The following is a 15,674-nucleotide window of genomic DNA, read 5'->3' as shown; positions in this document are numbered from 1 at the left end:
TTCCCTTCCCTCTGCCCCTCCCCACTGTTCACACGTGTTCTTCCCCACTGCCAAATTTTTATTTTAAAAAAATAAAAATAAGGCCATTTTCCTACATAATCATAATAGCATTTTCACAGCTAATAAAATTAACAATAAATCCTTAATACTATCTAGTACACTCTTCATATTTAAATTCCCTTAAATGTTCCAAAAATATTTGTTCAAACCAAGATCCAATCATGGTCCATACATTAAGTTTGCTTATTTCATCTCAATTCTTTTACTTTTAAAATTGTATCTCTATGTTATACACTTAAAATATTATTTTTCCCTCAACTTTTTATTTTGGAATTTCCAAGTTTTCCAACAGTTGAAAGAATAGTACAATAAACACCCATATGTCCTTACCTAGATTCCTGCTACATTTAGTTTCTCCCACAACTCCTATGTATATGCACATACACACACCCCAACTCCTCTATGTGCACTTGCACAAACATGCATACACACACACACACACACACACACACACGTGCTCCTCCTCCTCTTTTTGGTTAAACCATTTAAAAGTGACTTGTTGTGGATATCAGCATGCATTTCTTAAGAATAAGGATATTCTCTTAAATTTTACTCCTTTCTACATGGATATTTCATAATATACAAATGAAACAAAAAAATGTTAGAAGAAAACATTTAGGACCTTGGAGAAAAACATATGTAGTTGACTAATTCAAGTACATATAAAAAAGCAAGCAAAAAAACTTCTGCACAGGATAAAGTACCATAAGCAAAGTCAAAAGACATATAATAATCTAATGGAAAATTATGCACAGGACAAGAAGAGACAGTTTGCAAAAAAGGAAAATACAAGCGGCTTTTTAAACATATGAAAAGATGCACTATCTCACTTTTCATAAGAGAAATGCAAATTAATGCTACACTACCTTACTGTAGATTGGCAAATCCAAAAGCTCAGTTACACACTATACTAGCACAGTTGCACCATGGTAATATACTCTCAGGTCCTGGCAGTGAAAATTTAAATTGATACATTCACTATGGAGGGCAACTGGCCAATTCATAAAAATTGCACATGCATATATCCTTTTTTGCTCTCTGTACTTGGTGGGATAATTCCATTTCTAGAATCTCTCCTATAGTTTTACCTGCACATGGGTAATGTTATAAAATACAAGGTTATTCACTGTAGTATTGTTGGTAAAAACAAAAGACTAGAAATGACTTATATGTTCATGAATAAACATTCTGATTGGTTCAATTAATTTTATTATATTCACAAATGCAGGCATAAAAAAGAAGGAAGATCTTTACTTATAGAGAAAGACCTCCAAGTTACATTAATTGAAACAAAAACAAAAAACACAACAATTACAGTATTTTCCTATTAAGAAAAAGGGTGAAAAAAGAACATGTATGCTATTTTGCTTTTACATGCATATTACGTGTATGTGAGGCAGAAAACTGGATGGCAAGAGCAAGAGTAACAGAAGAGAGATCATTCCATACCCTTTTGTTTTAACAAGATACATTAAAATATTAAAAACTACAATAAGAAAGATATTTAAAACTTACTGATTTTATTTTAAACAGAAAGTTAAAAAGCTATAAATTAGTGATAGCAAAATAAACACGAAACATACTTTTGTGGCTTCCATTATAATTTTGTTAATCTTCTCTTTATCTAATCCTTCCATTCCGGCTTTATTATCATTAAGTCCCACCCTAAGCAGAAGATCATCTTTGTAATTGCCATTCTTCTCCTTGGTGCTATCCATGGTGTAAACTTAAAGCGTTTTTATTATCTGAAAAAACATAAAAAATAAACACAGCTTTTTAAAGCATTCATGGTGAGGAGGTGGGCACTTAAATGTTAAAATGATATACAATTAGCCAAACAGGTAAAACATTTAAGAATTTTTATCATTGAGAAATCATTATTACTCAGATTTTTAAATGACTATCCCTAGATTATTGTCCTTTCAGAGGGAAGTAAGGAATTAACATTTCCTGCAAGTTTTGTGCCTGCTGCTATGCTTGGCACTTTACACTTGAACCTCACACAGTAGCCCTGCCCTGAAAGGTAAATTTTATTATCCCCAATATAAAGAGAAAAGAAATCTGAGTCTACTGACACAAATTTTCTAATAAGTGACAATATCTGTGTTGAAACCCAGACCTGAGTCCAAAGTTCATGTTTTTCACATATTAACACACTGCATAGGAAATAAATACAAAATAACACTTCCTCTACTAACCATGGTAAGTTCAATAGCATTCATTACAGAATTCCATTTTTTAAAGCAGTGGAAAAAATACAGAAAAAAATAATAATCTGTTCACTTCTAGGAAATTATTACATTTTATAATGTTATATCACTTCTAAAGTTAAAAATCCCTTCAAGCAATCATTTTTAATACCTTTAAATTGTTCTTTATCGTTTAATTTCACATATACTAGATTTTTAAAATATTTATAGTAACCATGCAAGACAAATTTGGTTATTCTCATGCTAGGAAAATAGAAATTGGAGTTTCAGGAAGGTTAAGTGAATTGGCCATCCTAAGTCTGCTAACAAGCAAAAGAACTGGTGTGAATCCAAGTCTCCTTACCCCAAACTAATACAGCTGCCATAACATCACAGCCGCTTCCAGCTTGAGTTCACTTATGCCATAAAGAAATGACCAGATGAACAGCTGCCATGCATCTACAACAAATTACGCCAGGGATTTCTCATTTGCATGATTTAGAGAGGTCTCATTTATTCTATTTATTTTAAGCTGCCTTAAGGACTTTTTCTTTTCCTTTTTTTTTTTTTTTTTTAGTTAACATCTATCACCACACAGTTACACAATTTCCTTTCTTGTGATGAGAATTCTTAACATATAATCTCTTAGCAACTTTTAAATGTATGATACAGTATTAACTATAGTCACCATCCTATACGTTATACCCCATGATTCACTTATTTTTTTTTTTTAAGATTTTATTTCTTTGTGTGACAGAGAGACAGCCAGTGGGAGAGAAAGAAGCAGGCTCCCAGAGGAGGAGCCCGATGTGGGACTCGATCCCAGAACGCCGGGATCATGCCCTGAGGCTAAGGCAGACGCTTAAAGACTGTGCTACCCAGGCGTCCCCATGATTCACTTATTTTATAGCTGGAAGTTTGTACCTTTTGACCACCTTTACCCACTTCACCTACCCCCACCCCACCTCTAGCAACCACCAACTGTTCTCTGCATATATGAGTTCAGGTTGTTGCTGCTGTTGTTGTTGTTTGAGTCCACATACGAGATAAATAAATCAGAAGGTCTGGCGGTAGGAACCAGATATCAGTATTTTTTTAAGGCATACTCAGGTTATTCTAATGTGCCCAAAGTATAGGAACCACTTGGTGCTGTTGTTTCCCAGTGCCCAAGAAAATATTGGCTGGTTTTCTGTTTTTATCATTTGACTTTTCTCTTCTACTATCACATTCAGCCTAATATCACCCTATATTATGTGTTATGCTTTAGTAGCCCAATTACTTATCATTTTCTAATCAAACTGGTGGATGTAATTCATTCATATTTTCCCCAAACCAACACTGCTGATGAGTGAAGATGCTGAATGCAGACATAATACATTTAAGTTGCCCTATCCTTTTATTTATTTTTTAAAGATTTATTTATTTGAGAGAGAGAGAGAGAGCATGAGTGGGAGGGGCAGAGGGACAGGGAGAGCTAATCTCAGGCAGACTCTGTGCTCAGCGCAGAGTCTCTCTCCTTGGGGCTTGATCTCACGACCCTGAGATCATGACCGAAGTTGAAACCAAGAGATGCTCAACTGACTATGCCACCCAGGTGCCCCAAGCTGCATTGTCCTTTAAATGATAAAATGTATGAAAGGAAAAGAAACATTTATCGAATGCCTACTATTTCATAAAGAATATATTAGCCCAAAAACTCTGAGAAGAATTGCTTTTGGTCCCTAATCGGGTCAGAAGAACTGGGTTATTACCAGCAATGCCGGTGCCAGGCAAAGTTGTGGTAGGTAAAGTTAGTTTTCAGCTACCTTCCTGTCTTGCTGATGCCCAATTACCAGACCATTTATGTCTAGTTTCATGAGGATAAGTTTACTATTCTCTACATGTTAATGACTTCCAAGTTTATAGCTGCAGTCCAAATGCCCATCTGGTGTCCTAAATTTAACATGTCCAAAACGGATCTTGTTATCTGCCTCCATCCCTAAAACCAGTTCCACTTGGATGCAGCCTTGAGTCTCATCTCAGTCGATGGCAACTCCATTCCCTTCCAATTGCTCATGCAAATAAGCTTGTATTCATTCTTGAGCTCCCTCTTTCTCATACACCCCACATCCAAATTGTCAGCAAATCCTGTGGACTCTGCTTTCAAAATGTACCCTGAATTTAACCACTTATGTATCGTCATTGCTTTCACTCTAGTCTGAACCACCATTATCTCTTGCCTGGATTAACACAACAAGAAATAGTCTGTTTCTGCCTTCCATGTAGTCAATTATCAACACAATAACCCAACTGATTTTTCTAAATCACAAGTCAGGTCACATCACTCCTTTGCTGAAAACTATACAACAGCACCCTGATCTTACTCCAGAATAAAAGCCAAAGTCCCAACAGAATCTGCATTCCAATTACCTGTTACCTGCCTACCCTCATACCTAACACTCTCCCCCTCACTCACTACTCTCCAGGCACACTAGTTTCTTTGCTGTTCTTCAAATTTGGTAAGCATGCTCTATCCTTGAACCCTCTCCTTTAGGGTTCTTCAGCTAGCTACTCTCTTGACTAAACTCCCTTCAAGTCTTTGCTTAAATGTTACCTTCTCAATGAAGGTTTACCCTGACCTCCTTATTTAAATTTCAGCCTGATTAACACCTCCCACCCTCCTCTTCCCAATGCCCCCATGTTTTTCATAGCCCTTATCATTTCCTAACATAGTAATAAACTTAGGTTTACTTATTATGCTTATTGTCTATCTTCCTGTGAATACGGAGACTCCAAGAGGGCAGGGAACTTTGCTTTTTGTTGTTTTAACTGATGTATCCCAAAAGCTTCAAACAGTGCTTGCCATAGAGTAGGTGCTCAATAAATAATTTGCTGAATGACTGAACAGTTTATATTATTTTCTCATTCTTTTATTCACATAGCAAGGTTACATAGCTATGTTAAAAGATTGTGACAAAAACTACTTTTCTGAAGTTAATAATTTTAAGATATTTGTAGTTTTTCCTTATTTCAACATTAAATATGTAAGGACAGGTATATGAGCTAAACCACCTTTGATTTTATAAATCTTATCTTCCTAAGATATTTGATAGTTAAAATGATTTACTAAAGCTTTTGGGACTTGTATTGAAATAAAAGAATATTTTGACTTTACATGTTAGAATGCTTGCTAGGTTCCATTAATATTAAAAAGATTCTAGCTTATGTTTATTCTCTGGAAAATTAAGTTGCCTTGTTTAATTTCTTTGACTAAATATTTTTCAATTATATCGAAATCTACAAAAAATTATTGGACAAAGTTAATAAAACATACTAAGTTTTAATATACTTGAATTCCTTTTAGTACTATAATTTATGTCCCTATGGGGAGCCTGGTTTTGTTTTTATTGGTTAGTGTTTCTGTTATTTTCAAATTTCTATAATCTCTCATTAGTCCTGGTTATCTCTGTTCTCCCCATTAGTTCTGACTGAATTTCTTTAGAAATCCATAAATTGAAAGGGAGAGCTAGCTCCCAGCAGAGATGAACACATAATATTCACAAAAGATGCACAAAAGATTATCGCAAAGTATTTTCCATATTTTCTGGGAAGTGAGATTTAATACTATTTTAAATGGCTTTGTGAGGGAAGTATGTAAGTGCCTAGTGGCATCTGGGATATAATAAACTCTCAGTCAATAGTTACTATTAAAGTTAAGCCAAATTTCCAGAGCTGTGAAAATCACTAGTCTGACTTTCCTTACTTCTCTCTCTTCAAGATACAGAGACTGTGGAAGGAAAAAAGTTTCATTGTAAGCATCCTCAAGAAAAAGCCAAAGTTCATGGATCATATAGATGAATTTTGTTTTGCTCCCCAAAAACTATTTGTCCTATGATTATGAAAAAGAAAATAGTCAAACATTTTTATAGCTTGATACTACAAAGACAGTCTGTTTCACTTCAACTCAGAAGCACAAACGGTTATACAGAACGCAAAGGAAAGAGCTTGGGTTCTTGTGGTTTAATATATTGGTTTAAGAGTACATTTTCTCTGAAAATATTCAAGTTCTTCCTAGTCTGGTTCTACCACTAACTATTCAGGTTACCACTTAAAAAATATAAGGCCAATCTCTGCTTTTGGTAGTGGTAAGGATGGAAAATTAGATTTTTTTCAGCAGCAGTTCTGAGGAAGAAGTTTTAGAGTGGTAGGATTTCTCCTACCTATAAAAAGCTCACAAAACTATGTAAACAGGGGCGCCTGGGTGGCGCGGCGGTTGAGCGTCTGCCTTCGGCTCAGGGCGTGAATCTGGCGTTGTGGGATCGAGCCCCACATCAGGCTCCTCCGCTGTGGGCCTGCTTCTTCCTCTCCCACTCCCTGCTTGTGCTCCCTCTCTCGCTGGCTGTCTCTATCTCTGTCGAATGAGTACATAAAATCTTTAAAAAAAAAAAAGAAAAAGAAAACTATGTAAACAATATCACAAGTGATTAGCACATTGACCAAAGTCACCTGGAATTAATCTACCAGAAAATATGCAAAACCTACTAAGGATAGTAAGAGAGATAAAAGAGAGAAGATGGAGAGGAAAGGTTGGGGGGGGGGAAGAGGACAAGGACAGAAAACTAAACTACAGTAAGCTCCTAGGTGGAGCTTGCTTCCTATTTCTAATACACTATAAATAACCAAACCCAAAAATCCTTCCAGAAAAACCTGTATATTTCTTAAGAACAAATATTATTTTTAATCCTCTAAATGTTCAAACATTTAACAGGTTTATTTGAACAGATTAAACAGATTAAACAAAACTTCAGGCTGTGATTAAATGTTCTTTTTACTATCTACATTTAAATACTATGAATTAAGAATAACACCCTAGATTTGAAGTAATTCCCCACTTAATTTAATGCCTGACTAAAAATTTCCTTTTTCAATTTCATTTATTATAAAAATATTTTTTAAATTTTCAAGAAAATAAAAATCACAACCCCAAACTTTTACCAGATTATTTTCTATGTTCCTCTCCAATTATTTTACATACCCCTATGTGAACACATGCACTCACACTACATGCACACAATTTTCATATGATGGGAATGAGGGATTGGATGAAACTTTTATTTCTGGCTTTAGTTTTTAATATCTTTGCAAAATAAGATGTACAAAAAATTAAAAATTATTTTGGAATGAATTATTTGAAAGACTTTAAATGTATATGTATTTTGAGAGAGTTAATAGAAATAATGTTACTCTACAAATCCCAAACCACGGGGATGTATGCTAAAAGAACACACAAGCTTTCACCGAGGACATAAAGTCTATGCAAGAACTATGCACATACTCTCTTCAACTGCCTTTTTCCTTTCTGAGCTTTCTATTCATTTAACTTATTCTAGTGAAGAATGGGACAGAAGGCTGTTAAAAAGCCTACACTCTATTTAATCCTATGGACATTTAAAATTCACTTTTATATAACAACTAATTGAAATTATCTGTTTCTTTATTACAGAATGAAAAATATCCTGATACGAAACACATTAACTAAAATGTCAATTCAATGGTAAATTCCCCAAAGCTCAGTGTATAAGTTCCAATTTTGATGATGAGTTGCATATTTGGTAAAGTCTTCCAGAATCTCCAACAATGAAGACTTTGTTTACACTCAGAAATAAGGGCACTCAGGACCTTTAACAATTGTGAAAAATTAACTTTATATCTTATAGAAGTCGACTGTTTTTGAGGACGTTGATTCATTAACATGAAGGAAGTATACCGAGAGGTTAATTTCTTTGGGTATTAGATCAGGTCAGCAAAAATATTTACTTAACATAGAAGTGATACTGAACAGACTAATGTTGTTTTAGTTGAGGTATACAGTAAAATGCATAAATTTTAAGGAACAGCTGAAAACGTATGTTTTTAGAAAAGGAGAAAAGTGTTCTCCTGTAGTACCTTTTTTGGTACTGTAATGATTTTTTAAGTTCTACAATCTCTAGTGTTACTTTTAATATAAAATTACATATGAAGCCAGGATAATAGGTGGCTTTACACTACAAACAGGAAATTGAGGTATTATACTACTTATCACTATACTACATCTTACATTATTGTAAGGATAATATTTTGTAACCAAGTTATACAAGATATTATTTTATTTTCCTATCCTGGAAAAATGATCCTTTCAATTATCCCCTCTGCTACATTGTTCTAGTGTTTTCTTGATATTGTTCATGATATTATTTCTTGATCCAGTGCTGCCGCTTTCTTTGGTTTCCTATAGCTCTAATTAGTCTACTGCAGGAGTTTATTTATTTATTTTTAAAGATTTATTTATTCGTTTGAGAGAGAGCATGCATGCACATAGGTGGGAGGAGGGGCAGAGGGAGAGGGAGAGAATCCTCAAGCAGTGTGGAGTCCGAGGGAGGACTCCATCCCAGGATCCTGATATTGTGACCTGAGCTGAAACCAAGAGTCGGATGCTCAACCGATTGAGCCACCCAGGTGACCCTCATAGTAAGATTTTAAATTATATACAGAATATTCCCAAAATGATCTCTAGAACTCTATTTTACAACATGCATATTTTTAAAATGTAAATATATGCTAAATGTATATATTAACAGATAATTTTAATCCCTTAATCTAATTCCTTAATCTAAAAATGCACCTGTACTACATAATCTTCATAGGTAAGCAAGATGCATCTCTGCCTCTGGAGGACATCGTAATTTTAAAAAAGGAAAATGAATCCCATGCCGTGCTTTCCTTCTGGAATTTTTTTTTTTTAATTTCTAATCTGTTAATTGTCGGAAATGTTTTTCTCTTCCTGACCAGGCCTCAAAGGGTGAGGAGTCAAAGTAGATGCTGAAATACATTTATTTCAGCAGAGATTAGAACCATATAGTTTGTCACCTCCTTTACTCAAAGGCTTGAAGCTAAGAATAATAGCAACCCCGTTTTGGGATCTAAAATCTGGCTTCTCACTATGTGACTACAATTTTTAAAATGTTAAAATAAAGTATTCATCATTACTAAAGTTAAGAGCTTAAATTTCTCAGATTTCAGAATTTTAAACCATAAGGGCTTCAGCATATTTGCAAAACCTCCTAAGTTAATAATTTTGCCAAAACCACTTACCTAATGCCAATAAATTATTACAGTTCATTCTGACCCTCTTATTAAATCTGCAGATAGTATAGCATTATGAAAACCGGTCAAATGTTAACAGTAGCTTCCAGCGTAAGAATTCATTTCTGAGGTGCCTGGGTGGCTCAGATGGTTAAGCGTCTGCCTTCAGCTCAGGTCATGATCCCAGAGCCCTGGGATTGAGCCCCTTTGGGGCTCCCTACTCAGCGGGAGGCTGCTTCTCCCTCTCCTCCCTGTTTATGTTCACTATCTCTGCCTCTCTCTCTCAAATAAACTCTTTAAAAAAAAAAGAATTATTCATTTCTATACTGCCAAATATACTAAGAAACAAAATTTAATCTACAAATGAAATATGCCTTTCTTTTTTTTAAAAAAAGAGTTTATTTGAGAGAAAGAGTGAGCAAGAGAGAGAACACAAACAGGGGGAGCAACAGAGGCAGAGGGAGAAGCAAGGTCCCAACTAAGTAGGGAGCCTGACGTGGGGCTCAATCCCAGGACCCCAGGATCATGATCTGAGCTGAAGGCAGACACTTAACTGACTGAGCCACCCAGGTGTCCCATACAAATGAAATATGCATTTCTTAATACTACTAAAATAATTACCTTTAAAAATACTTCATAGCTGATAAGAAAATGAAGAAAAAGTTACAACAAATGAATACCATAATATGTAATTAAGTGACTCACTTCTTACAAATAGAAGAAGCAGAAGCAGAGTGATGGGATGTCACACATGAAAATGGGTTATTAAAGAATGTGACTTCCATCTTAGATGTTCTCATTCTCAACTTGGATTACTCACTCTGGGGAAACCAGCTGCTATGTGAGGCAGCCCTGACAGAAGGTCCACATGAGTGAGTTTGGAAGGAGATCCTCTTCCAGTCCAGTCTTCAGATAAGACTACAGCCCTACATAACATCTTGACTGTAACCTCATGATCCAGAGACACCAGTTAAGTCATGCTGGGATCCTTGATCCACCAAAACTGTTAGATAATAAATCTATGGCTTACTTTCAAATTCTGTAATTATCTCATTACAGATCAGCACTGTACACAGACCAAAGTTTGAGGAACACTGCTATAAAACAGTTGTATCCTAAAGATTAGTAATGTTTTCATTTGAATAATGGTGAAAATTTTATATATACTAATAAACTAATCAACTGAATAACTTTTACGCCAAAAACCTTTTCCTGCTAGAATTTGTAAAAGAAAAAAATAAGGCAAGTGTTTTTTTGGTTGTACTTAATACAACTAAAATATAAATTTCAAGAGGGCAAAACCTGGTATAGTTCTAGGCCACTGAGCCTGTTACTTAATAAATAAACGTTGAATGAATGAATGATGGGCAGATTAATATAGAAAACATAATAAAATTAATGGTAACACCTCAGTGAACTCTTTTTAAATACAGTAACTATTAAAAGTAATATTTGGATCTTACAGTGTTTTTTTTTTTTTTAAAGATTTTATTTATTTATTCGACAGAGATAGAGACAGCCTGCGAGAGAGGGAACACAAGCAGGGGGAGTGGGAGAGGAAGAAGCAGGCTCATAGCGGAGGAGCCTGATGTGGGGCTCGATCCCAGAACGCCGGGATCACGCCCTGAGCGGAAGGCAGACGCTTAACCGCTGTGCCACCCAGGCGCCCCGGATCTTACAGTGTTTTACATGTATAATTCTATTTAATTTTCCTAAGAGATGAGGAAACAAAAGTGTGAAGACTTAGAGGTACCTTAGATAAGTAAATAATTGGTGGATCTGAGACAGTATTTCAGGCCTAGGTCAAAACCCTCATGCTTAGCCATTACTTGATAAATGCAAAGGTAAAACTGAAAAATATTGAAATCTTATCAAAAGAAGGAACAGTGGGTTTTTTGTAGATTTCATGGAATGTGAAAGTAGTATAAATAACAGATAAAATATCATTTATTACTATAATAGAAAACAAAATTTATGGCCTAAACTTTATTTTTAGATGACATCATGATTTTGAAAACTCTCTAAAAGCATAAGAATTCTCTAAATGAAGAATATGAAATAATGACAAGGAAAAGAAAATAAAATTATTAAAATACGATGTCCATTCAGACTTACTAAAATATATTTGGGAGTCAACTGCAGATCTTTCTAGTGATCCAAAGGGCAATATATTCAATAATCATGTCATCTAAAACAAAGAGTTCACTTCTACAGGGACTGTCCTATTTAATAATATCAGTAAAAATCAATTATCAAAAAAAGCCCTACATTTCTGCCTAAAGCAACACAGAAAATAAAGGGAAAACATTATTCGTAAAAAGAAAGAATTTTCTCTGAAAATGAGAGCTTCCTAAATCTGGTCTCTGTACAACTCGAAGTAGCAGCAGAAGTGATTTGTCGTTTACAATACTGTCAGTAGTTTCTTCCTTTTTCAAGATATATCCAACCTCTCTAAATCTAAGGGGGGAGGGGGAAGATGAAAATAAAAAGCATGAAATTCGATAAACGTGGGCTAAAAATACACACGAATAAATAACATTTTCAAACAACTTATCATAGGCTGAGCAGGTACTAAGTGTTTAAAAAGCATTCTCTCATTTGTTTCTCGTGATTACTCACTAACTTAGATATTATCTCACTAAAGTGTGTATCAGTAAAATGCATAAGGAAATTGAACCTTAGAGAATTTATGTAATTCATCCAGGATCACCAGAGGTGTCCAAGCTGAAATTCAAATCAAAGATTCTCTCCAGAGCCCACATTCTTAATCAGTATGCTAAATATACAACTAAGATGTCAGCAGGCTTATTTTTTTTATTCTTTAAAGATATTTTCATCAGATATAAAGTTGACAGGTCTTTTTCTTTCAGTACTTCAAAGATGCTGCTCCACTGTTTTCTAGCTCCATTATTTAAGATCATGAGAGTTCATACTGTTGTTCCCTGTATGTGATGTGTCATTTCTTTCTGACTGCTTTCAAGTCTTTCTCTTCAGTTTGGTTTTCATCAGTTTGGCTATGATGTGCCCAGGCACAACCCCCCCCCCCCTTCAAAAGACCGAGCTAATCCAGGTTCCTGTATTTTTCACGAACACTTTCCCTTACTCCTGCTTCCTCTTCATCTGACCTTTTGAAGATATGAAGGTTTTCTCTGTCCCTTGACATACAGCAGTAGTGCCTTCCTCATCCTCTCCCACCCCATATTACATATATTTACATTTTCCCCCAAAATTACCCTCAGGGAGGAAGAGAAAAAACGCTTTCCAAGGCTTAAAAATACCCCGACCCTTTTGTCAGGAATGTGACCAACAAAATCTGTTTAAATTATGTACCTGTTTAACTTCCGTCTGCAGTATCATATACTAACCTTAATTACAAAATAGCTTGGGTTTCATTCCATAAAAAACTAGCACTAATCACTACAATGAAGCAAATGTCTTTTTAGAAAAGGCCTTTATCTCTGGAATTTATTAACATTTTTTCATAGATTTTCACATGTCTGCTTGAGGGCAAGAGAAAATATTTCTACATGTAAGGCACTATTCCCTTAACTTCACTTTAGTTTTTGATAATTTTCTCAGATCATGATTTATAAAGTGTGGTTCTACTGTGAAATGATTGCTATGGTGGGATCCCATGATAGCCATGCTTTTCTTATGTAAAACACTAAAAAATTCTGTTAATATTTTAAGTATTGCTAACCATTCTCAATGGGCAAATATTATATACTTTACAAATGATTTTCTATACATCTACTTTTATACATCTACTTTTTAATGCACAAATTTCACTGGATTGGATAAAGATAAATGAACTAGTAGTATATTAACATCTACTTTGATCTTTAAGATTAATGCCAAATTTTTATTATTTTGGAATTATAATGGCTAACCATTTTACTTGAGATAGGAGAAGGAAATACAAACTAGTTTGTGTTTGGTTATAAAAAAAAAAAAAGCTTAAGGAACAAAGGATCTATTGGACCCAGTTTTAGTTTTTGTTTCTTCTTTGAACAACTTTATTGTAGGCACAGATATTTCATATCTTATTTTTTTTTTAGAAATCTTCCAAAGAACAAAATATTAATTTCTAACAGAATAAAATTTGCTCTATCTTACAATTTCCATATGGATTTGACTCTTTTATAAATTGAAGATATATTATGGTGATCCCTTTATAAATGAAAAATACATTATGGTATCTTTGGGATCTTATTTCATTATTCTAGGAATTATTAATCATTATTCATCATTTATGCTAAAAGATAAAATCAAAAGAAAGTGAAATAATGGAATCCCCAGGAAAATGATCTGGTACTGAAATAAATCATCACTATTATATCATCCTTCAGTTTTCTAATTGTATTGCCCACAGTAATGTATCTTTGAAGGAAAGTATAAGAGAAGTATAGACACACCATTTTTGCAGGGGGTTGGGTTTTGGTAGCTTACACTGATGAAAGCTTTTAATGAAAGCTTAACATAGTTGAACGTTCTGAATTTTTCATTTTCTGCCCATACTGGCAAAGAGAAGAAAACTGACTGAAGAATTTCACAATTATTAGATAAATCGGAAGATGAATGCAAAGAAACAGCACTTTGACTATAATGATGGTGAAATTAATCTTACAAGCAAAATCTCAGAGTATGAATTTTCAGATAACTCAAACAGATATCTTCTCAAACTTAAGAATCAATGAGTAAACAAGGGCGCCTGGGTGGCTCAGTTGGTTAAGTGTCTACCTTCAGCTCAGGTCATGATCCCAGGGTGCTGGGATCGAGTCCCACATGGGGCTCGCTGCTCTGCAGGGAGCCTGCTTCTCCCTCTCACTCTGCCTGTCACTCTGCCTACTTGTGCTCTCTCTGTGTCAAATAAATAAATAAAATCTTAAAAAAAAAAAAAGAATCAATGAGTAAACAACGAATTTGTAAGAAAAGCAAATATGGCATTCCCATCCAGTTAGTCACTCAACAGGAAGGACTTCATCACAAAGTATTTTGCAACAAGAACTTGGAACATCCCATTTTGCTAACACAACATATGACAGTGTTCTTTCCTCCTTTCATCCTATATTTATGCACTAAAAGTTACTTAATATGGTTTGTAAGTCAACAAATATCTAAGACAGATGTGTATACAACGGGGAAAAGGAGGAAATAGATGATGTAGAAATGAAAACCTTATTGGACTTATACTTTTAAGTGGTGCTTATAAAAATGAAAATATTTTACAATTATGAAGGAAAGAAAATGGATGTCTTCTATTTAACAAGATTATGAGATGTTAAAGTTTTCAACGTTATTGGGTTTTGGTGTTACAAGCACAAAATAAAGAACCAGACATAATGATAAGCTAGAATCTATTAAAGATGCATATAATCTTTATTTATAGGATGGAAAGATCCAGGATCATGCATAAAAGTTGATGAGCAGCTACTTGCTTTCTCAAAGGACACTCATTAGGAATGTCCTTTAGGAAAATATAGAATAAAAATTTGTTTAGTACGTTTCAATTTTTATTACAATTCCTAATAAATTTATTGTTCACCATCCCTTGTTTGTTACTTCTCAAGATTATTCATAAAATTACTCACAAATATAAAAAATAAAATGATGATAGCTACCAATGACTATTTTTCCTGAGAAATACTCTTATACTGAGAGTTAAATCAATACATAATTTCTTTATCAACATTAGATAAAAGAATAATTGCAAAAGAAAGCACTTAAATTATCACTTAAATATAGATAAATAAAACATAGACTTGCTAGCATACCCCTTTAGTTATCATAGAAAAACACTGTAAACTGCCTACATAATATGCCATTGCAGCTTATAAATGTATGTAGATGAATTTTCTTCAAAAGAAAGATTTCAAACTAAAGAAAAACTATGCAACATACCCTGAATATAATCAGGCTCTACCAGATTCTCAAATGTTTTATCATTTCAGGATAATAGTTGTCTTTGTTTTTGTTTTTTGAGTCTAAAATCAATTTTATATATATTGAAATTACATATTTTAAGTCTCTGAGTTTCAAAGTCTCAATTAGCCTATTAATTAGCTTGACTTCGGGCAATTTATTTAACTTCTTTCAACATTAACTTCTTTATATGTAAAATAAGGATGTCTATTTTGCAGGACTTTTGTGAAGAGTGAATACTAAAAATAGTAAATCTAAACGTCTAACATTGAGTAGGTTCTTAACAAATGATACTTATTCCTTACAAAAAGCTATGCTGGAATTTGGTTCTTTAGTAGCTCAGAATTTTAACCTGTTAGTGATTTTTCTTCTGAGCCTTAATTGTAGTTCCCACAGCTTCCC

General features: G+C 34.1%; 1 protein-coding gene across 7 annotated transcripts in view; it reads right to left on the bottom strand.

Annotated features, from left to right (window-relative positions):
- Positions 1-15,674, bottom strand: part of POLK (DNA polymerase kappa) — a 65,336-nt gene that overhangs the window by 41,077 nt on the left and 8,585 nt on the right. For 2 of the 7 annotated variants that reach the window (XM_057307342.1, XM_044384115.3), the window contains 2 exons: positions 6,449-6,661; positions 1,644-1,805 (listed from right to left, as the gene is read on the bottom strand). In XM_057307342.1, coding sequence (XP_057163325.1) covers positions 1,644-1,778 — 135 coding nt within the window. In that variant the 5' untranslated portion in view covers positions 1,779-1,805; positions 6,449-6,661. Of the gene's footprint in view, positions 1-1,643; positions 1,806-2,613; positions 2,709-6,448; positions 6,662-15,674 lie in introns of all 7 variants that reach the window. The other 5 variants (XM_057307340.1, XM_057307338.1, XM_057307339.1 and 2 more) reach the window with 3 other exon arrangements.

Source organism: Ursus arctos, unplaced genomic scaffold, assembly GCF_023065955.2.
Source record: "Ursus arctos isolate Adak ecotype North America unplaced genomic scaffold, UrsArc2.0 scaffold_5, whole genome shotgun sequence".
Lineage (NCBI taxonomy): Eukaryota > Metazoa > Chordata > Mammalia > Carnivora > Ursidae > Ursus > Ursus arctos.
This window is presented reverse-complemented; position numbering and strand designations above follow the sequence as displayed.